Source organism: Rhipicephalus sanguineus, chromosome 7 (assembly GCF_013339695.2).
Source record: "Rhipicephalus sanguineus isolate Rsan-2018 chromosome 7, BIME_Rsan_1.4, whole genome shotgun sequence".
NCBI lineage: Eukaryota > Metazoa > Arthropoda > Arachnida > Ixodida > Ixodidae > Rhipicephalus > Rhipicephalus sanguineus.
Window position 1 is genome coordinate 162,306,482 of NC_051182.1, and position 21,780 is coordinate 162,328,261.

The window sequence follows — 21,780 nt, forward strand, 5'->3', positions numbered from 1 at the left end:
TCCCCACTTCCCCTCTCCCCGCCCCCTCTCCACTTTCCCCTCTCCCATTTCCCCCTCTCCCCTCCCCTTTCCACTCTCCCTCTGAAACGCGGGCTAGACATCCCGAAATTCTCTCTTGCGCAACGCCGCGATGAGCACCAGCGCATGCGCGTCCCCTCCCCCTCTCTCTCCTCTCCTACGCTGGCCCCCTCTCGCATGCCTGCCGACTGCGTTCCCCACTCGCCCTGTGAGAATTAACGGCCAGGCTAGAGGGAAGACAAGACGCGCGTAGCGTTCCTCTTCGCGTTCCACGACGCGAGGTCGGTAGCATGCCCAAAGAACGCCAACGGAACGCGATCGTGCAAGTGCACTGGCTTCGCATCGCCTCATGGTCCCCTTTAGCGGGAAATGGTGTAATTTCTTACTCTTCTACCACACTACATTACATATGTTAATGCGATTCCTTCCCGACATGACGCCTGTATAGGGTCTTTTTGCAACGCAGTTTGAGGCACCGGCATGGTTCTGAGGTAGAACACTGGGCTCCCACGCAGAGGGCGCAGGTTCGAACCTCGTTCCATCATTTTTTTATTTCCTTTTTTTTCTTATTTCGTGCGATAGCGGTTACGGACACCGGCGGCGGCGGACAACTACGGCGTCAAAAACGGCCGTTGAAATGATCTCATAACAGCTTTCGCTGTAAAAAAAACTCTTCGGGGTCCCTTATCGATTGCTGAGACGACTTCTGACAGCGAGGCCATTTATGCATCGACTCCATTTCGCCTGCGATTGTTCGCTACATTTAACGTGAGTTACAGGTACACTATCAGGTATATCAATCGTACCAGGTCTCATTAGTTCTCGTATGATGATGATGATGATGCAAACTTTATTTGGGTCCAGAGAAGACGCAGGGGAGATCCCCGTTCTTCGTCTTTGTCTATATCCACGTGGTTCTGTATGGCTCTGTGTACTTTTATCTAGTTATACAACATTATCTAGCGTTATTTACCCTTAGAGACTTCTATCTATCTGTCTACGCCTTTATCATTCTGCCTGATTCTAATTCTCCGTATCTCTCCACCTCTGTTTATCATCTGTCGATATGATTCTTCTTCTGTGGATATCTACATCTTTATGTACTTCTCCTTACGGTGTACTCATACCAATGCATTCACAATTGGTTCCACAGAGTACTTTACGTCTACATAAGAAAACTCGAATGGCTGCCGCGTTGGCACTGTGGTTACAGTGCTGGCTGCTGACCCCAAAGTCATGGTTTCAATCCCGGCCACGGCGATCGCGTTTCGATGGATGCAAAATGCCTGAAGGTCGTGTGCCTATAGATTTAGATGCATGTTAAAGAACCCTACGCGATCGAAATTTCTGCAGCCCTCCATTACGGCATGCCTCATAATCGTATTGCCACGTGCTCTTCTTTTGTTATTCTTATGTAACTATTCCTTTTCACGCGTAGCCGCCGCCCTGCTCAAGACGCGCCCTCATGCCTGCGAAGCTTCGAGATTATTTTAGAATCCCCTTACAGACTTGGGCGCGCAAACGCGAACAGTTGGGATTATTCTAGAATTAACGGGGCCACCAGCGACAATGCTCGAATGTTCGATGGCGCATGCATAAATGCCGACGCGCCTTCCTGCAGATCAGATTATCAACGGCCGACGCTCTGTTCACCGCTATCAGTGTAAACGTGTATCGATTGTAGTTTGACTTCTCGTTTACCGGGCACAGGTTCGCCCAAATAAAAAGTTTAGTCTTGAACAAGCTGACTGCTGTGTTCGTCAACGTCACGACCCCGTGACAATATCGCGGTTTTGACACGTAAGACCCTTTTTACTATTATTAGAGCGCAGCTCTTAGGCGCCCGTTCCTGCGTTGAGCGGCGTCGCCGTTAGCGTCGGCGTAATCGATATAGCGAACGAGGACGAAAGAGAGCAAACGCGGGGTCTGTCGATATCACGAGCCACTGGCGTCTAACCTCGCTTTCTTCCTCCGTCACACGCGCTGGCCTCTCGTTCGAAGCTCGTGCGCATGCAGGGGCTCGCACGTGCGCTGCGGCTGGCTTCTCTTGTCGTAACGTGGCTGTCGGGGTTTCGCTTGGTTCGCGACGCCTGCAATGCACAGAGTGGTGTGCGTAGCACTCGAGCGCTGGCTGATTCTGTGGCAATATGTAACGAATTTTACATTGCTATAACTGCGGATAGCCAAAAGTTCAAACACATCGGCATTGCCCCAACACGAAGCTGCGCTCGTAATTCGCATAAGGAGGTATTGTAATCGTCGGTGAATCGTTATTATTATTATTATTATTATTATTATTATTATTATTATTATTATTATTATTATTATTATTATTATTATTATTATTATTATTATTATTATTATTATTATTATAAAGACGACTCGAAGACGCAAGCCATGATCATGATCATCGGTGCTAGCGAGGTCACGTTAGTTTTTGTTGATGCTGCTGCTGCTGATGATGATCATGTGTTTTTAGTGCTGGCGTGATTGTTGATGTTGTAGCTGATGATGATCCTTTGTGTTTCTTTTCTTTTTTTGCAGCTCACGGAAAGTCGTGCCCACATCGCATGCAGGAAAGCTTTCATTGGCAAGCGACCCGCCTTTTGGTGGCAGGCTACCCTTCGACGGTCATTGTAACAGTCGCCGAGTCGCTCTTGTAAAGACTCAAACACGGAGCAGAAAGGGTGGGGGCTCAGGCTCGGGGTTTGACTGGGAGGCCAGCGGTCATGCCATACGCGCACACCCTGTCGCATGGTCTCAAAAAGGTGGCAAACAGACACGAAGTGCCTCTGGTTTTTTTCTGCCCCTAATAAGCTGCAAAATGGTCACACCATCTCCCGCTAAATGGGACCATGAGGCGATGCGAAGCAGCATTTCGGTATGTCGAGCCCGCGTTTCAGAAGAGGAGTGGAGAGGGGGAAGAGGAGAGGAGAGGTGTGTGGAGTGGGGTTAGCGCATGCGCAGTGAGGGTGCTCACGCCGCACAACACCGGTTTGCACTCCGCCATAAGATGCTTCGCATCTAAAACTTTGCCCTCGAATCTGCGTTGAAAGCAAACGATGATGCAGTATCAGGCACGCAAACCCATTCGTTGAATGCTCTGTTGGCGTTATTTACTCCATTCCCATGTCCTGTTGGAAAGTGCACATCGGCCAATCCGAAAGATGCATCAATGACAGCACTAAGTGCAAAAAAGAAAGAGGAGAACTATGCGCATTTGGTCGCGCACATCTCTCTCTGCATGTAGGTGTGAGCCGATTTTCCGTGGTACTAGAACACTAGGCAAAGGCAAGAGCAGTTCATCTCGGCTTGCTTTAGAAGCGTTTTATATCAGGAAGAACGATGGTGCATGTATAAGCGAGGCTTCGATATCCTTACATGCTTCTGAATTTTAATTTCTGGAGAGCTCATTTTGACATGCGCAGCTGTCACTTACACCTTGTTATACTGCAGGTGTTATCGCATATTCGTTTTCTCTATAATATTTTTTTCTTTATGTTTCCAATGCGATGTTTCGCATTGTATTTAAACTCGGTGTCACACCGTATTTAAACTCAGTGAGTGTGACTCAAATATATGTTGTTAGTAGCGCCAGTCCATTGCCTGCTCTCCCTTTTTGTGCTCGTCAATTTTGAGCGCTTATTCTTTTAGTGATGATAGGAACTGCTCGGAAGAGCCCACCATCGTGAATCTGTGGACTTGATGAGAGAAGCTCGTTTGATGAGAACATGACCTAACTGAGGCGTTTTTGGTTGCAGAGAGCGCGATGGAACGTTTGGCGAGCTTAGATTCATGGGACGCTAATTGAAGAGGCCCTTCTCTGAGCGCGGCGCATACTGCCAGCACGTGTGCACTCCACCGAAGGATAACTTGAGGTCAAGAAAACGCAGTTGACCGTTCACGGGGAGCTCCTTGGTGAAGGAGAACCGAAAAAGAATTACACCATCTCCCGCTAAGGGGACCATGAGGCGATGCGAAGCCGGAGCACTTGCACGATCGCGTTCCGTTGGCATTCGCTGGGCATGCTACCGACCTCGCGTCGTGTCTTCCCTCTAGCCTGGCCGTTAATTCTCACAGGGCGTGCGGGGAACGTCGACAGGCGCGCGAGAGAGAGGCAGCGTAGGAGAGGAGAGAGAGAGGGGGGGAGGGGACGAGCATGCGTTGGCACTCATGGCGGCGCTGCGCAGGAGAGAATTTCGGCATGTCGAGCCCGCATTTCAGAGGAGCCAACCGAGGGAAGCGCTGGACTGTACGCGCGCAGCGCTCTACCGTTAGAAGGAGAGGAGACTAGAGGAGGAGAGTAGCGTATGCGCCTTGAGAGCAGAAGCGAGAACGCAGGAGAAGCGCAAGCAGGTGCTGCTAGAGAAGTGGAGAGAGTAACGCGCAGCTGTTGGAGAGAGGGAAGGAGGAGAGTCGCGCATGCGTAGTGTGAGTGCGGGCTACTACGCCGCGTGCGGATTACCACGCCGCGTTACATACCCCAGAGCAAGATATTCCTTCGCATCTAAAACAAGTCCGGAAGTGGGCAAATATCTGGTCGACCTTGTCACTGGCCTCCGCTGGGGTGTCCGCAAGTATCTCCGCAGTTGAGCGTTTCATGTTCTTTGACAAATAAGGGCATCAGCGCATGAATTAAATCTTATATTTAACATAAGATTTAATTCATTATTTAATATAAGATTTAATTCATTTAATATAAGATTTAGTATATATACGCATGAATACGTATATATTTGTGCAGCAAAAGGAAACGCACTTGTTGGTAGTCACAAGACGCCCCTCGTGGGGCGTCTTGTGTGTTTGCGCTGAAATTTTAACTTCAGGAATATGCACCTACTAGACTCAAATGAAGTGTCATTCGTTGTATTGCGCTGTTTTCTGCTATGACAACCTGAGATTACCGCAGAAGACACAGTCACCAACGTAGCGGCTGCCAATCAGTATGGTGCCCTCAAAAGCCATTTCGCATCGTACAACGCCATCGGAATGCGACACCAGCAGCTCTTCGTCATGGACGAGTTTGGTGATTCACCAGCTGCAGGCCCTGCTTGGAGATCGGGCCTTCGACAAGCACCGCTCCCTTGCCTAACGAAATGATGCTGTTAGTACGATAAGGAAGCATGCTACAGAAACAAAAGGCTTCCCAAGCCGCAATGACGCAAGCAGAGCGGCAACGCCGCCCTGAAATTCTCCTGCCGGAGCGCAGTGACTTTTTTATATGCGAGGCAGCTTATGGCGGAGTTCAATCCGGTGGTGCGCGGCGTGACCAGCCTTACTGCGCATGCGCAAACCCACTCCACACACCTCCTCTCCACGCGCCCTCCCCCCTCTCGCGCGCCTCATTCTCTCCTGCGCAACGCCGCGATGAGCGCATGCGCGTCCCCTCCCCCTCTCTCTCCTCTCCTAGGGTCCCCCCTCTCGCGCGCCTGTCGACCGCGTTCCCCGCTCGCCCTGTGAGAACGGCCAGGCTAGAGGGAAGACACGACGCGTGTAGCGTTCCTCTTCGCTTTGCACGACGCTTTGAATGGATGTATGCCGCTTACGGCGCGGGACTTCGCCCCAGCTTAAGAACCTGGCGAGCCAGCTCCTAAAAAATTACACCATGTCCCGCTCATGCGAACCATCTTCCCGCTGCTTCGCATCCACATATGGTTCCCTTTAGCGGGAGATGGTGTAATTTTTTCTTTTCTGCGGGAAGCATTCTCTTGTAGTGAAATTGATGAGAATGTAATTTTGAAAATAATTTGAAGCATTTATGTGGCACTCACCTGTCCGTTCTCGCATTCACCGATGGTAGTGGGAAATACGGAGAACGGTACCCCGACGCACACCACGTCGCGCACCACCTCGTGGCTGCACAGGCAGAGCCGGTTGAAGGCGCAGGGCTGCTGCACGGAGGAGAACTGCGACGGTTGCAGGAGTGCACACCACAGGACGGCCACGGCACACCGCATCTACAGGGAAGAAAATAAATTACTACCGCACATGACGAGGAATAAAGTGCAAAACAAATAAAAATTTATATGTAGATTTATCGCGAATAGTCTTTAGTGTCCTGTATAATGCGATGAAATAATTCATTAATTCATATATATATGATGGCATTAGGCACAACAGTGCTTGCTTTGATTCTATGCAGCGTGTAATGTTATTCAATATTTTACTGCGATAGCAACGATATGGACACTCTCGGCTGGCTGTATATATATATATATATATATATATATAGTTGAAAAAAATCAAGCACGTAGGAAAAATTGTTCAGTAAAGGAGTGACGTTTCGGCCGCGGGACCGGCCTTCGTCGGAGTGCGGACGTCAGTCCTTTATTGAACAATTTTTCCTACGTGCTTGATTTTTTTCAACTTTTACTTCCGGGTCCTTTGTTAGCACTTTATTGTTTATATATATATATATATATATATATATATACGCGTGCGTGCGTGTGTATATAAAAGCCACAAAGAAAAGTAATTCACAAAAAAAAGAAGCCAGAGAGAGGTGACACGTACAGACATGTTTCAACGCGTACGTTAGGCGCGCGTCAGGTTTATTGCGCGTGAACCGACGAGTCGGCGGTGTAGCGAGCGGCGGTAGCGGCAGGTGTTGCGGGCGAACGGACAAGGCGGCAGCTACGGGCGCTGCGGCGAGCGCACGGCAGGCGAGGGAGAGAGTGACGTCAGCGCGCACTGCGAGGGGAGCGTGACGTCAACGCGCAGCTGCGGCGTGGCCTACTTGGCACCGCTCCAACACCTGCAGCGAGGGGAGCGCGTTGCGGCACGTTCGTACGGACGCACGGAGGGACAGCGTTACACAGGCTAGTCAAAGAGCTGCTTCGCATCTAAAATACTTTCCGAAACGCGGATTCCAACAGGCGACCCGTCGCTCGGCATGGCGCGGCGAGCCGTTCACCATTTACATTCACGGCGAGCCATACACCATTTGCGGCTGGCGGTACGTAGAGGTCGTCAGCGTGTTCCCTGCATTGCCAGCGAGATGGCGCGAAGGGCGCGCTTTGAAGGCCGTCGCCCCGTTCGTTGCGATGCGCGCGCTCCGCTAAAACCTGTACTTTGCCAGGGCGTAGTCGCCCGCGCGCGCTTATCTCTTGATGGGGCGGTTTTTTCGTCTTGTGCTTTCACCAGAAAGCTTGCGTTGAACTTAAAGAGTGCACAAATGTCGCTTCGCTCGCTGCAGCGACCGCGTTTGCGAAGGGAGCGCGCTGCTCAAACACAAAGAAGTAACAACTGCGACAGCTGTTCGTTCGCGCTCGTCCTGTGTATACCTGCGCGCTTGTTTCGTGCATCCTTTGTACTTGAGCAGCGCACTGCACGTTGCGAGCTGCTTGCCGTTCTTCGCGTGACATTCCAATTTGTTGCTGTCACATTCATTGCTTCGCCCTTTGGACGAAACGGTGACTTGTTTTGTGACGAACAACAAAGGTCACAACCTTAACTTCATGCATTTTTTACAGCGGAGCTGTATGTGGCTAGCGCATGGCCGTCGTGCACCGGCACAAACGTATGTGCCACAGAAATGGGGCAAATTGTACTACTCACCTCACTAAAAATGATGAAGTCGTCCGCAGGCAAAATCGGTGTTTCGTGACCGCAGGCGTGCGGTGAGACTTCGCCCCCCCCCTCCCCTAGAGGGGGGGGGGGCGAAGTCTCACCGCACCCTCCCCCCTTCCCTGTTGTTCGATTTTAAAAAAAAGAAAGCTTCGCAGTGGATACAAAACAGAAAGTGAAGCGATGACGAGCTTCCCACAACGACCTGCCTTTGGTCCCGAACTTCCCGGGGGTAAAAATGGGTAGTAAACAGCTCTTGGAATGCAACATCATGGTTCTCAGCCGCCATTATTGTAAAAAAAAAAAACCTGCGTGGTCATAGGCTTGCACTGTAAAGAATGTGCCACAGAAACTTCGGGGGCCTATCAGAAAACTATCATCATCATAAACGGGTATGCGCCACAGAAATTGGGTAAATTCCACTACTCACCACTGGTCCACTAAAAATGAAGAAGACAACAGTTAGCCCAACAAACGGGTATGTACCACACAAACTTAGGGGGCCTACCAGAAAACTATCATAATAATAAACGGGTATGCGCCACAGAAATTGGGTAAATCCCACTACTCACCACTGGTCCACTAAAAATGAAGAAGACAACAGTTAGCCCAACAAACGGGTATGTGCCACACAAACTTAGGGGGCCTACTAGAAAACTATCATAATAATAAACGGGTATGCGCCACAGAAATTGGGTAAATCCCACTACTCACCACTGGTCCACTAAAAATGAAGAAGACAACAGTTAGCCCCACAAACGGGTATGTGCCACACAAACTTAGGGGGCCTATCAGAAAACTATCGTCATCATAAACGGGTATGCGCCACAGAAATTGGGTAAATCCCACTACTCACCACTGGTCCACTAAAAATGAAGAAGACAACAGTTAGCCCAACAAACGGGTATGTGGCACAGAAATTCGGGCGGCCTATAAGGAAACTCTCATCATTATACACGGGTATGTGCCACAGAAATTGGGTAAATCCCACTACCCACCACTGGTTTACTAAAAAGGAAAGAGGCAACAGTTGTGCTGAGCCCAGGACTAGGGCAGGGGGGTAGGCAGAAATGTTATTCCGGGGGGGGGGGGGGGAGGGGGGGGCAGCTTCTGCGTGCAATTTTAATTTCAAGTGGAATTGCGTTCTGGATTTTAGCACCAGTGAACTGGATTAACCGTTCGCCATACCCATTCCTACAAGTTGAAATGATTACAAAGCGCCCTTAGACCGGTGGGCGTATAACTATAGATGAACCGTCCCTTCGCAAGAGTCCCCAAAATCTTTGGCATTGGAAGTCATGTTTGCCTCACCTACACCATGAAAAGCAGAAATTTTTAAAGATAACATACTTGTACAGGCGTTCGTCGACTAATAGAAATATGTCGTGTACCGCGAAAGGATGACTGGCTGCGGCGTCGTGTGTGCTTCCCTCTCTCTCTTTCTTCACACTTCAATCTCCTCCATGTTTTTCTACAATGTAGGGTAGCATACCGGTTTTTCTAAACTGGTTAATATCCCTGCCTTTCCTCACTCTCCTGCTCCTTCCGCCCAAGTCGTGAAAACCTAAAGATGATATCCTTTGCATTAGGTTCTTAATTACAGAGGATAAAAATAACATGCACAAATCATACCGCTAGCAGGTCGCTTGACGTGAAATTCTTTTACTATGTGTACAACAGCGTTAGATATCAACTTAGTGAAGCCTGAGCTGCAGCTTCTGCGTAAATAGCACTTGAACTGCAGTAACTAATCGTCCTAACACAGAAGTTAATCGGTGGTCCAATGTGAGACTCTGCGCGCACGACCACGTCGCTATGTAAAGAAACTCTTGAAACCTGGATGGTCTCCAGTAGGTTTGGGTCGACGCGATATTCAACGACCGAGTTCTTATTGAACGCGTGAAATGACGAAGGGATCTACGACTTGCCGACCCGCTAAACCAGCGCAATTAGCGGCGAAGTAACCTTCGGATCGAGAGAGCTGAAGTGTTGGCTCAGCATACAATCTGCGCATCAGAGCGCGCCTTTAGCGCAGCCGCTCGGCAGGCTAAGTTACCGCAGCACAAACAAACAAGTGCACGTCGAATGAAAACTACCCCAAACCTAACATTTTTGCTAAGTAAATACGGCCGACACACCGAGGGAAAATACGCAGGAAATGTATTCGCAAAGAGTTCGCTAATCAAGGCTGCTGCGTGACGTAATGTATTAGCTGTATGCCGGAAGAAAGGGGAAAAGCGCTTGACTCTGACGGCTGCGGCATCATCTGGACCTTGAGAACATCGTCGATACCAGAAAACCATGCCAACTCGCCCACCATTCACTTGCCGGGGCATCACCGTCAACTTAAAAGTTTTCGCGGAACCCCTGTCGCTGCCTATAAATTGATTAACCGAAAAGCTTCAGTCGAAAAAATCGATTAAATGAAACATGAACACCGATGACAATTAATCGATTAATTGTTCATCGATTATGCCATCCCTACGGAAAACTTGTGAAGAGTCACGTCGGGTGAATCCTTCCCCATAGCAAACCAGGTCGTCTTACCCGTTATGCAGCGTTAAGGAATAAACCAGTCTGGAGCGCCAAATTCACAAGAACGGTCGCACTCGTGCAACTACGTATGACGCAGCATGGCATGACCGACTGGCGGCCCAACACAGTCCCTCGTGATGTGACGCTCACTACTGCCAGCTCGTTCTGTCGTTGGCGCGGGTCTTTCAAAAAGTGCTGATCTCGATACTTATTTCGGGATTAATTACGCGCTTGCTGTATCCCTGCAAGTTCTGTACACTCTTTCTTCCAAGTCAATTTGTTTTAGTGCGCAACAAGCGCGCCAAAACGCGTTGGGTACGGAACATTTGCTGCGGTCTGATGTCGGCCTTGACACCGCGCGTGTAGACGCGCTTGGAGCCCTGCATATGCGCAACTATGACGTGGCTTACCTGTCAATTTCTGCCTGCTTGGGGTAAGCGCGCGTAACGTGTGGTTTGAAACCGTCATTCATACATTCCTCGCGAGGCGTACAGACGCGCTCCCGCGCACGCTTGGAAGCGTACTATTGGCGTCAAATGAAACCCGAACAGCAGCAAGCCTTCGCATGGTATTCGCGGCGAGATCGACCTATGGGTGGCAGCACCGTCACTCCGCTAGTGTGGATACTGGTTTCGTGTGGTGTGTGTAGAAGTGCACGGGGCTTCTGTTTTCACATCGTGATTTTGTGTTCCGTACCCGCAGAAAACTCTTCGTTATCGATGGTGAGGTTTTGTTCGGTGCCACAGTGCCGCACATACTGCACAGAGCCAGGGATAAGCTTCCATTTTTATCCCACCGACGCGGAACGTCGCCGACTGTGGCTCGTTAGGCTTCGTAACGGCAGGACGCCTTCCAAGTACGTGATGGTGTGCAACAAGCACTTCGACGACGGTGCATTCGCATTCGCAGACGAGAAAGAATGGTGAGTAGTCAGCGATAACTTCGCTAATGTGTGCATTTATATGCTTGTTGCTGCTGTGCACTACGAGCGTGAAGACGGTCGCAGTAAGCGAACGCTCGGCGAAGCTTCCCTGTGCTTTGATTTTCCTACACTTCCGCAGGAAAATTAAGTGAGAATCAATCGAGAAAGAAGAAAATTAATTCATGGAATTTATTCTTTGTCATTCATGTACCGTCTGCGCTGTGAATGCAAAGTTTGTTCGCGCTTGGCTATGAGTCTGTTTAAACGAGAGTCCCCGAGCCCTTTTGTAGTTCGCGCATGTTCCACTGTGTTTACACGGCCGCGAGAACAGTTCTCAGTATTCCGGAGGGCAAGTACGTGCACCGAAACGCGGCAAGTGTGTATGCATGATCTGGTGCATAGTAAAGGGTATCGTTTTATGAGCCCTCACACGCCACGTAAGCGATGAAAATGCGCGAGCGAGTTCATCGCCACTGCTTGTCTTGATGAATATATTTTTCTCGCTCGCTCTCTTTCTTTAAGTGTTTTCGCGAAAGAGATTGAGGCCTGACGTACTTCCGACACTAAACTTGCACAGCGCAAATTTGACAGGCATAAGCTACCTCGCAAGTACACGGGTGTCTTTGTATACATTTCGCCACTAGTTATAATTGCGCAAGGCAACTCAGTTTTGCGATTTCCGTGTCATTCCATTTTCTGTTCTGTTTAGGGGACAATTTAAGTACCGAAGTGTCAGACGTGACTTGACAGAAATATTTCTCTGCAGTGGCACCAGGACAGTACACAACTAAAGCTCGTCGCGTAACGTATAAACAACAGTCCCGAACTTATACACCTAACCACAACGCGCAAGTACATGGATGGATGGATGAAAGAACTTTATTGAGGTCGCGAGCCTTTTTTTACCACCGAGCCGCTAAAAGGCTATATTCACATGAGATTTAATTCTCCTCATCTTCAAGGCAACGCCAAGTGCACTTTGCAATGCCCTTGAACCACAGAGCGGCACCTACACTGATATGAGTCTCGTGAACGGACGCTACGACGACCACACACAGCACTCTCAACAAGTGCACTCACTGATCTTATTAGAGTACATATACAGACGATCAAGGCCAAATGCTTCTTTACATGTTGTTAGGCATACGTACGAGCGGTTAAAGTTGCACCAACGCAACGGAACAAGCCGCCTTTTGAGGCCCTGCATGACGTACGCGCACATGCAAACACAACGCGGCTAGCAGACGACGCATGGAGCAATCCACACTAGGCGCGCTTCAGCCAGTAGCCGCTAGGCGGCGACTCCGCTCGATCTCGCGGCCAATAGTGCGCGCCGTCCAATTACCACCATGGGCAGGCGCGCATATGCGCAGTGCGGCCAAACCGGATGCGCTTGTCAAAAGTGATGACAGGACGCCGCGCACTATATCATGCGAAGGCTTGTTGTTGTTCGGGTTTAATTTGACGCCGATTGTACACGTGGTTCTAGCTTTAGGATGGTGTTGCCATCATTGTTTCCAGTAACCAAACGAGCAGCTCTGTTATGACTGGGCTCATTCACGAGTGTTAAGCTATCTTGATCAGTAGTGGCCGGCAGTGAACTGAGATCTGCGGGCCAGGACTATGTGAGCTCGGCGTCTGCCACAACCTTTATTTCCAGTGCTTCCCCATGCAGTGCTTTGAATACTTCTGGTAGACAAGCAGTGAACCGCAGATTAATTGCTTCTTTGCTTGATCCCTTTCTTGATCGCGCTTTCTTTCATGTTGAGGTGATGCGGAGTCGGAATAAATATTTGCTAAGATATTAATATATGTTTCCTGTATACTCTTTTACGACGCAGTGTCCCCATTAAAGCTGCTATCTATACTGAGTCGAATGCCTTCCAAATCTATGTGATAACGAAGCGCTTTAACAGGACTTCACTCACCTTATTCTCTTTATGTTCCGTCGTGGTCTTTGCTTTTGCGGCTTTAGTTTTCCTTTTCAAGTGTAAAGTGGTTTGTGTAGTTCGAAACTTGAAATGTTTCTGAACATTTGAAGTTTCTGAAGACTTGAATGTTAGACGATATTTTTTGCTGCCCAAATGGAAAGCTTTAAAGGAGCATACGCTAAATTCAAAATGGACCTTCTGGACAGATATTTACTTGCAGTAATCGGCTATGGTTCGAAATTCCGTGACACCTCTGTGTCGTTTGCTAAACAGCTTCGCTGGTCATCCGAGTCACCGAGTGGAATGACTCCTAAAACTTTTTTTTCTAAGGGAATTTATGCGCTTTTTTTGTTGGAGATCGCATGGCGTGAATGCGCATACTGCATGGGCACTTTGTCAGACCTTTCTGAATCGTTTTTCTGAGAAGTTGTTGTACTCGGTTCTTTCCATTGTTCCGATCGAGCCCTGTGGACAGCGAAAAATGAATGAGCCGACCCGCACATGTTGGCCCCCAGGAAAGTTGCGTCGCGCGCTATAAAACCGCAGGGAGTAGAGTCCCTCTCCTTTATACGACAGGGAAACCCAACACACGTGAAAAAGTGATCGGCAACACTCCACCAAGCGCGTAATAATAATGCGAAGGAGTCCGAACAGTCGAAGCAAGTACACCCTTCAATGGAGGGGTTTTATTATTCCCCGTCACCTTCACCCCACGACAGGCTCAATTGCGATCAGAAAGAAAGTAACTCGTGACCTGTGCAGAAAAGAAACCAAAACCAAACACACAGCACCCAGCACGCGTCAACATGGCGGTCAAATAGCCACGGTGCAAAATACTACACCGTAAAACTCCACGTGCTTCCGCTGCGTGCCGTTTGTACAGTCTTTTCTTCCGTGGTCATTTGCTCAAGCCGTGACAGATCGGGTGAGTAGAAGTGACGGCTGGCGAAGACAGAGAGGAAAATAAGAAAAAGAAATTGGCGTAAGGCTTTCCTTGTTCTGTCTGCGTTTCCTGTAGGGAGCCTGACGTGTATTTTGCACATTTCGTCCCCCTTTGTCCTCATTCACGTCAATGCCTCACGCGAGACACGTCGCAGCGTCATTCTAGCCGAATGGAAACAACGTTAGGCCGACTTCTTTCCCTACACGCTTCTCCCGAACCTCTTTTTTTTTTTCTGTCTCTCTCTTACATTTATTTAGATACTGTACTTTTCGGCACTTTGTTTTCTTACTTGTCGCGGTATATATTTTTCTGAGCTGCTTCCCGCATCAGCGGAACAAGAAAACAGCTACGTAAGCCATGTCAGACGCTCCCTTTTGTGTTTCCAATTTCCATACGCTCGTTTTCCACAAGACCAACTTTCGTTGTCTACTTGGCCATTTTGTTTTATCCCCATCGATATGATTTCCGAGCGCGATGGCTCGATCGTGCGTGAGGGGCGCTATAGCGTCTCCACCAATGAACCGGCGAGACAGAGCGATAAAAAAAAAAAGAATAGAAAGAGAAAGCGAAGCAAGCAGTCGTGCAATGCACTTCTCTCGCGGGAAATTAGGCTCGTTGGCACTTGGCACGAGTTTCGGAATCGCCCAGCACCATCGACAGCGGTCTTATACTAAGGTTCCAACTTGGCTGTGAGCGGTGGCTGTTCTGCGCTGCTGGTGCTTTGCAAGCCGTCGTCCTTTTTTGTTTCGTTCTTACTTCATGGTCACGTAGACCGTAGCAAACAGTCCCACGGTGTTCGCGCTACTCTATTCACAACTCCAGAATCTACTGTTTCTGCTGGCAACACTAACACTGTTCAAGTAAACAAAGATGACTGCAACATCCAGGATCAAGGCGGTGCTTCCGCCTGTGCTGAAGTTTGCAGATTGTGGCGTTGGGGGGCGGGGGGGCGGGGGGGGGGGATCGCGGTGTTTCGTCCGGGATGCGAAATGGTGCTTTTTGCCGATAACCATACATTAATCGGTCAGATGGATTTTACTCTAAACAGCAGAAGTAGTTGCGTCTGGCAGGAAAACGTCCAGCTATTTTGGCGATTCGCACGAGATTTTTTTAAAAAAGATAAATAGCCTGAAAGCGAGCCGGCGGTAGGCATCTCCGAAAGGTGGCAGCACTTGTGCGCGGCCGGAGATTCTGAGTCATAACACCGCCCCTTTTACGTTGCTTTCGCACACTTAAGGTATCGCACAAACCGGAAATCTGAAATGTTCATATTTCATTGCCCAATTTAACCCTCTGCTGCACAATTTTTACACCATTACACCTTTCCACAGACCTTGAAGCATCTCGTACCTATTGTATCGCCATAACGTTCTGTGCTTCATTATTGCAGCATTCATCTTTCCCCTTGTTTCCCAGGCTTTTCCCTGTACCGCCATGTACCTATTACCCTCATTTTCCCATACTCCGAGATACTTCTATTCGCTTACCCTCGGTATTTCTTGGCCCTGTATTGACACCGCCTGATCATCGGGGTCATTGAATACCATCAATCCAGATTTTGTTACACTAAATCCTAGTCCTAGAGCGCCACCTTCCCTTCCGCATATATCCGCCAGCCGCTGCATATGATCTCGGCTGTAAGCAAATAAGATAATATCGTCAGCATGAAGTAAGCCTGGAAGCTGCTGCTCAATCATCACGTCGGCCTGCGTGTGTGGCAGATTAAAACGAATGTTGTTACCTTGTAGCGCTTTTTTCATCCTCACTATGCCCAGTATGAATAACAGCGGGGACAAAGGACATCCCTGCCTCAGCCCCTTGGTAATATCAGCGTTCTTTCTGTTACTTCTTCCTTCCCATTCTACGCAAACTGCATTTTCTCGGTATACCGCCCTCAAAAGCTGTATTCAGTCGTCGCCTGTGCCCACGTCTTTCAATATATCCCGCAACATTTCCTGAATTACGTTGTCATACGCACCACTGATGTCTAGAAAAGCCACGTGCAAGCGTCTGTCCTGTCAAGTTCTTCGCCTCTGTTCCTGCTGTTTTCCGCTCATACAATCTACAATACCACGTGCAAGAGCTTGTTTTTTTATGTGAGATATTTCTATACACTGAGTAAGAACAAATAGGTTATCGTCTAACCGCCTGTTGATTCGAAATCCATGTACTAAAATTCTCCCAAAATATCGTTATGTTCTGCCCACGTTTCTATTTTTAATTTTATTGCCTGCATCGCCAACCTGTATAGTACCGATGTAATGGTTAGCGGTCTATACGAGCCAATGTTATCTTTTAAAGACGATAGTCTTTCTTGGGGAACTTAAACGCAGAAATTTTGGTCTGTCTGTCTTTCTGTCTGTCTTTCTGTTTGTCGGCACGTCCCTCGATTCAGCCACTCGGCCAAAGTTGAACCACTTGCCCAAGGGCCAGCCGTCTTGAACTGGTACGGCTGTTCATACTTGTGAACGTTGTCGATCAAAAAGTAAATATCATGCATATCTGAGGTGCAACATCACTAGGTAAGTATTGGGTGGCGTGTTCCTTTAATAGAAAATGCATACATACGTAATTTTAAGGACCCTAGTTTCTTAAGCTGCGCTGAAAATGCATAAGAATGGAAGCTTGAGCGAGTTGGTATGCGTTCATCTTTGTTGAATCAGCGCTCACTAGACGACGACGCAGTAAAAGAAGGCACAGGACAGGCAGCGCCTGTCCTGTGCCTTCTTTTATTTCGTCGTCGTCTAGTGAGCGCTGTTTCAACAAAGCTGAAAATGCGACTGCGCTGAAATTTGCCTTCCTCCGTGCCCTTCGCACGAGCTCATTGTTGTGTTTCGGTTTCCGTTCTGTTGCACTGTACGAATGCCATGGGTTGGTGTTGAAAAACTTTAGTATTGAGAAGGCCAAGAAGGTGAAAAAAAATATTTAAAAAATGAAAAAGCAGCGTTGTGGGCGGCCTTCAGGCTGCCGGTTGTGGGCGCCGCTCTGGCGTTCCTGTTTTACCCAGGCGACGTGTAAATAAAAGAGTGTGTGGAGAGTACTCGTTGAGTGCGGAGGTTTCTCTGCTTCAGCGCTTCGCGCCAAACCGCGTTTTCGGGCTGGCTGGCGTCCCCGCCGGTCGCGTTGGTCACCGCCGGTCTTCGCCTGCTGCTGCGCCGGGACTACCAGCACGCAACACAGCCCTCATGTTTCCCGACGTATTGCCAGATGGCGTCCATATCTCACACAGCGCCTCTTCTATCGTCTTTACACGACATTTGCAGCGAAGCACGCAGATACGCGGCCAATTTTTTCTCTCCTGCCTTTATAGATTAAGTTCATTCTACTTTTTCGCCAACAGTCCTCTATTTGCTTGTCCTGCAAGCATTTTCGACGACTTTCGACAGTGCTTCTTTAGTGCTTTGTCCTAGTTCGTTAATGAGGCTGACGGGAACCCCATCTAAACCCGGGGCATTGCGCTTTGGAGTTTTTCCTTCAGCCTTATTCCAGTTGAAATTCTCAAGTACTAGTTCTTGATCGGTTGCGCTTTTCTTACTTTTACTCACCAGGGAAATCCCTTGGACGATCTCCTTCAACGAATCAGCTGTTACCTTTCGGATATCTAACCTAGCGCTTCGTATCCTTCCAATTGAGTTACTCCTTCATCTACAATATGTTGCTGCATTGTGACAGACTTCCTACCTAATGCTTTTATATGGCTCCAAAATATCCTAGGCGCGGCCTTCTCTTTTTCGTGAATATCTGTCACCCAGCGTTCGCTTTAATTTTCGCGCTTCCACCAATGACACCACAATGGATTTTTTCTCTAAATATATTTCCCATATTTTGTTGAGTTCGTCCTGGGCCGCTTCTCCTTTTTTGTCTGTCTATGCTCCCGCGATGCTTCACGTCGCTTCTCGATCGCTTCCCGGATTTCCTTGTTCCACCGACTTTTTGGCTTTCTCTTTTCTTTCCAGCTAATAGCTTTTTTTCTCTTTTTTTATTTCTTTCGTCACTGCATGGAACAGCTCACTATACCCCCCGTCCTTGCCTGGTATTTTGCCTACTTCTTACTCGACTCTTGCGGCTATATTTTGAAGCGGTATGAGCCTTTGGACAGAAGATGAAGAAGCACAAGAGCCGGGGCACGAAAGAAAAGGAGGATGAAGTTAGAAATAAAGCAGATTAAGATGGACGCCAGTTCCATATTGAAGCTTTAATGCTGTTCTGTTCTCTTAAGTAGGAACACTACATTATTTTGGCGCAGCCGGCCATCGAAGCCATCATGTGGGTAACGTTCTTCATTGACGAGACCTCCGAGGAGAAGATCATCTTTTCGAAGTACCAGGTTCAAGACGAAGCAGTGGTAGACCTACCTCGTGAGCTCAGCTCGGAAGAACTCGTGAACCTGGTTGTGGAAAAGGCAGCCGTGGACACTACTGAACTACGACGGAAAGGTGCTGTGAAAGTAAACTTGCGTGTGGCGACCTTCAACGACCTAGTTCTTGAACCAGCGCGTCGAAAAGACTCAGCATCACGGTCTTCGACGGAAGAGATGAGCCTCGTTTTGAAAGCTCTTCAGCTGCAACATGAACAGATTGTTGAACAAAACCAAGTAATGACATCTCTTATAAGCTCTCTGAATGCCGATAAACCGATGCCTAAATTCGTACAACCTGATGCCTTCGACGGTGTGTCTTCAAGTCCAGAAAGTTGGCTTGAGTTCTATGAATATGCCGCTGGAAAAAACAAGTGGCGCTCTGACGAGGATAAAACCACCAACATGCGCGTTTACTTGAGAGGTGTGGCGCTCAAGTGGTATGAAATATGCATTATGGAAGACGGTGACGACTCTTGGAGCCAGTGGAAGAAAAGATTTTTTGACTGCATTCCGAAGCAATCCAGTACAAAGATGGAACACAGCGCTTAATTTCAAGTCCGAGCAAAGCTCCCTTGTCGAGTCCTTCTTTGAGAAACGCCGTCTTTTAAAGCTGGCTGAGCCTTTGCTTCCATCTACGGCCGTAGTTGCCTTAATAATGCATGGATTGCACACTGAAGTGTTAGTTAAAGGGATCCGGACACCGACCAAATGATTTAAAAACGAATGTATTGGCGTTTCGGCACCCCACGGGAACCATGTTCACAATAAAAGATCGGCACAGCAGTTCGCCTTTTTTAAGCGCGGCGCATCACGTGAGCAAAACACCTGGCGTACATCGGAGGAAAATCACTGCACTTCAACACTGAAGTGTTGAAGCAAGTGCAAATACTGCCACCAAAAACTCTAGGTGACCTCCTCGCGTGTCTTCAGAACATACCATCAGCTTCGGAAACAAGCATAACCACCAAGTCAAGCAGCTGTTTCAGTTGGAGTAAAGCGGACTGGTCAAGCCGCGCTCAGCGAGAACCGAGCCACCTCGCAAGTAGCTCGGATAACTTGCCCTGGCGCGTTCCGAGAGGTCGAGTGAATAATATTGACACTGAAGCTCAGGAGTATTCGACAGAAAAAAAACTAATAAACGAGGGTGATCAGTCCCACCCGATGACTCCAAATGAGACTGTTTATTTAAGTTGCTCTAGCCTACTTCACATTCCCGTCAAAATAGGAAACAAACATATGATGGCTCTGGTAGACAGCGGTGCTTCTGTGTCTATTATAAATGCCAAGCTGGTGGATGCAAGTCGCTTGCATAGTGGAAGAATCCTACGGGTACAACGCTATGATGGAAAAGTAACGTTGCATGATCAGTGGGCCTTTGTAAACGTCGAGTTCCAGGGTCAGAAAATAGAGAGCGAAGTGTTGGTGATAGAGGGGGTGACGTACGACTTTTTGCTATCAAGACCAGATATAAAGAAACTAAAGATCAACGTGTACTGGGACGATGTGGTTCTAGTCGAAGGAGTAGCAAGGAACGAGACAAATCAGGGTAGACAAGATAATCTACGAGTTGTCAAGTGCGCGGAGGATATCGCAACGACCTACCCTGAACTTGTATGCATAGGAAGCTATCTTCATGCGATGAAGTCACACAAGGTTCCTTTCGAACTCGCTGACAAGACCATCATCCCAAAAGCACCTTACAATATGTCAAGGGAGCGAAAGATGTGGCTCAAGAAAGAGTTGCAGGAGATGCTAGATGCTGATATCATACGACCTTCGGTATCACCCTTCGCTTCTCCCATAACCATCGCATCGAAAGAAGACGGAACCTTCAGATTATGCACCGACTACAGGGTTCTCAATCGTCAGACAGAAGTCATACCATTTCCTATGCCGAAGATCGACACAATTATAGATGAGACCGGGGGTTGCCGACATTTTTCCGGCATCGATTTATGCAAAGGTTTCTGGCAGATCCCACTAACCGAAGAAACAAAAATGTACACCGCTTTTATCACGCCATTCGATCTCTACGAGTATAACCGGCTTCCTTTCGGTTGGAAAAACTCGCCAGCGTGGTTCCAGAAGATCATGAACGACGTCCTAAAGCCATTCCTTGGTGTTTTTTGTAATGTGTACATAGACGACATTATAGTCGTCTCCAAAACAGAGGCTGAGCATCAGGACCATCTGTCTCAGGTGTTAAACGCCTTGAGCTTGGCACATCTCATGGTTAATTTTAAGACGAGTGCATTCTTTCAACAAAAAGTTGTGTTTCTTGGAAGAGTCTTCGATGGGAACACCAAAAGCACAAAACAAGAGTCCGTCGAGAAGATCTCCCAGTTGAAAAAACCATATGACGTCCATTCACTGCGTGTGTTTTTGGGATTGGCAGGACATTTCCGATCTTTCATAAAGGACTTTGCTGTCAAAACTAGATGCCTCACGCGCTTAACATTGAAAGAAGTTCCCTTTGAATGGAGTGACGAATGTGAGAGAGTCGACCGTGACTTGGTGCACAGAATTTCTTCTGACCCAGTTCTGCGCATACCAGGCTTCACTTTACCCTTTGAATTGAACACTCACGCCTCACATTATGGGACTGGTGCAGTGTTGTATCAAAAATGTATTGAAGCATCCGGCCGAGAAAAGCGACACGTAGTAGGTTACTACAGTTACACCTTCAAGCCGTCTGAAACTAACTACACTACTACGGAAAAGGAAGCACTAGCTGTTCTGAAGGCCATTGACTACTTCCGCACGTACCTGGAAGGTACGAAGTTCACTTTGTTTACCGATCACCAGGCACTCACTCATCTCTTGAATATGACCCAAACTAAAGGACGTATTGCCAGATGGGTGAATTATGTGCAGCAATTTGACTTCACCATCTCGCACCGACCAGGACCGCTTTTAACCGATGCAGATGCTCTATCAAGGTTGATGGTACAAAACAACAGAGAACAATCCGAAGAAATCAATGAAGTGAAGCTGTGGGAAGGCTCCGAACAACTGGTTTTTACTGAAGGTCGGTATCAAGTCCCACCAACGCTTGTATCCAGAGTGCTTTATTTGTACCACGATAGCCAGGAATCTGGAGGACACGACGGAGTTTGGCGCACCTACAACAAATTGGTCAAGAGATTTACGTGGCGTCACATGAAGAAAGACGTCAGTCAGTACGTTCGTTCATGCCATGTGTGTCAAGTACACAAAGTCAAGTATAAACAGCCTACGGACGCCATGATACTACCTTGCCACTCTAACATGCCCTTTGAAGTAGTTCACGTGGATTTCGCCGAACTAATTAAGAAACGGGAAGGAGTCAGAAAAACGCAAGCTTTTCTTTTGGCCATAGATGAATGTACCAGGATGGTTGCGGCACGAGCAAGAAAAGAGGATGCAAATAGCGTCATAACCCTCCTCGAAAGAGACATGTTTAGGACTACGCGGACAATTGTATGTGATAACGGTCCCGCGTTTAAAAGCGAAAAGCTAGCAAGAT

The 21,780-nt window shown here is 48.2% G+C and overlaps 1 protein-coding gene across 1 annotated transcript in view; it reads right to left on the reverse strand.

The window, feature by feature from the left end:
- Window positions 1-21,780, reverse strand: part of LOC119400439 (chaoptin) — a 386,448-nt gene that overhangs the window by 249,722 nt on the left and 114,946 nt on the right. The window contains exon 3 of the mRNA XM_037667469.2: window positions 5,790-5,975. Within this exon, the coding sequence (XP_037523397.1) occupies window positions 5,790-5,975 (186 nt within the window). The remainder of the gene's footprint in view (window positions 1-5,789; window positions 5,976-21,780) is intronic.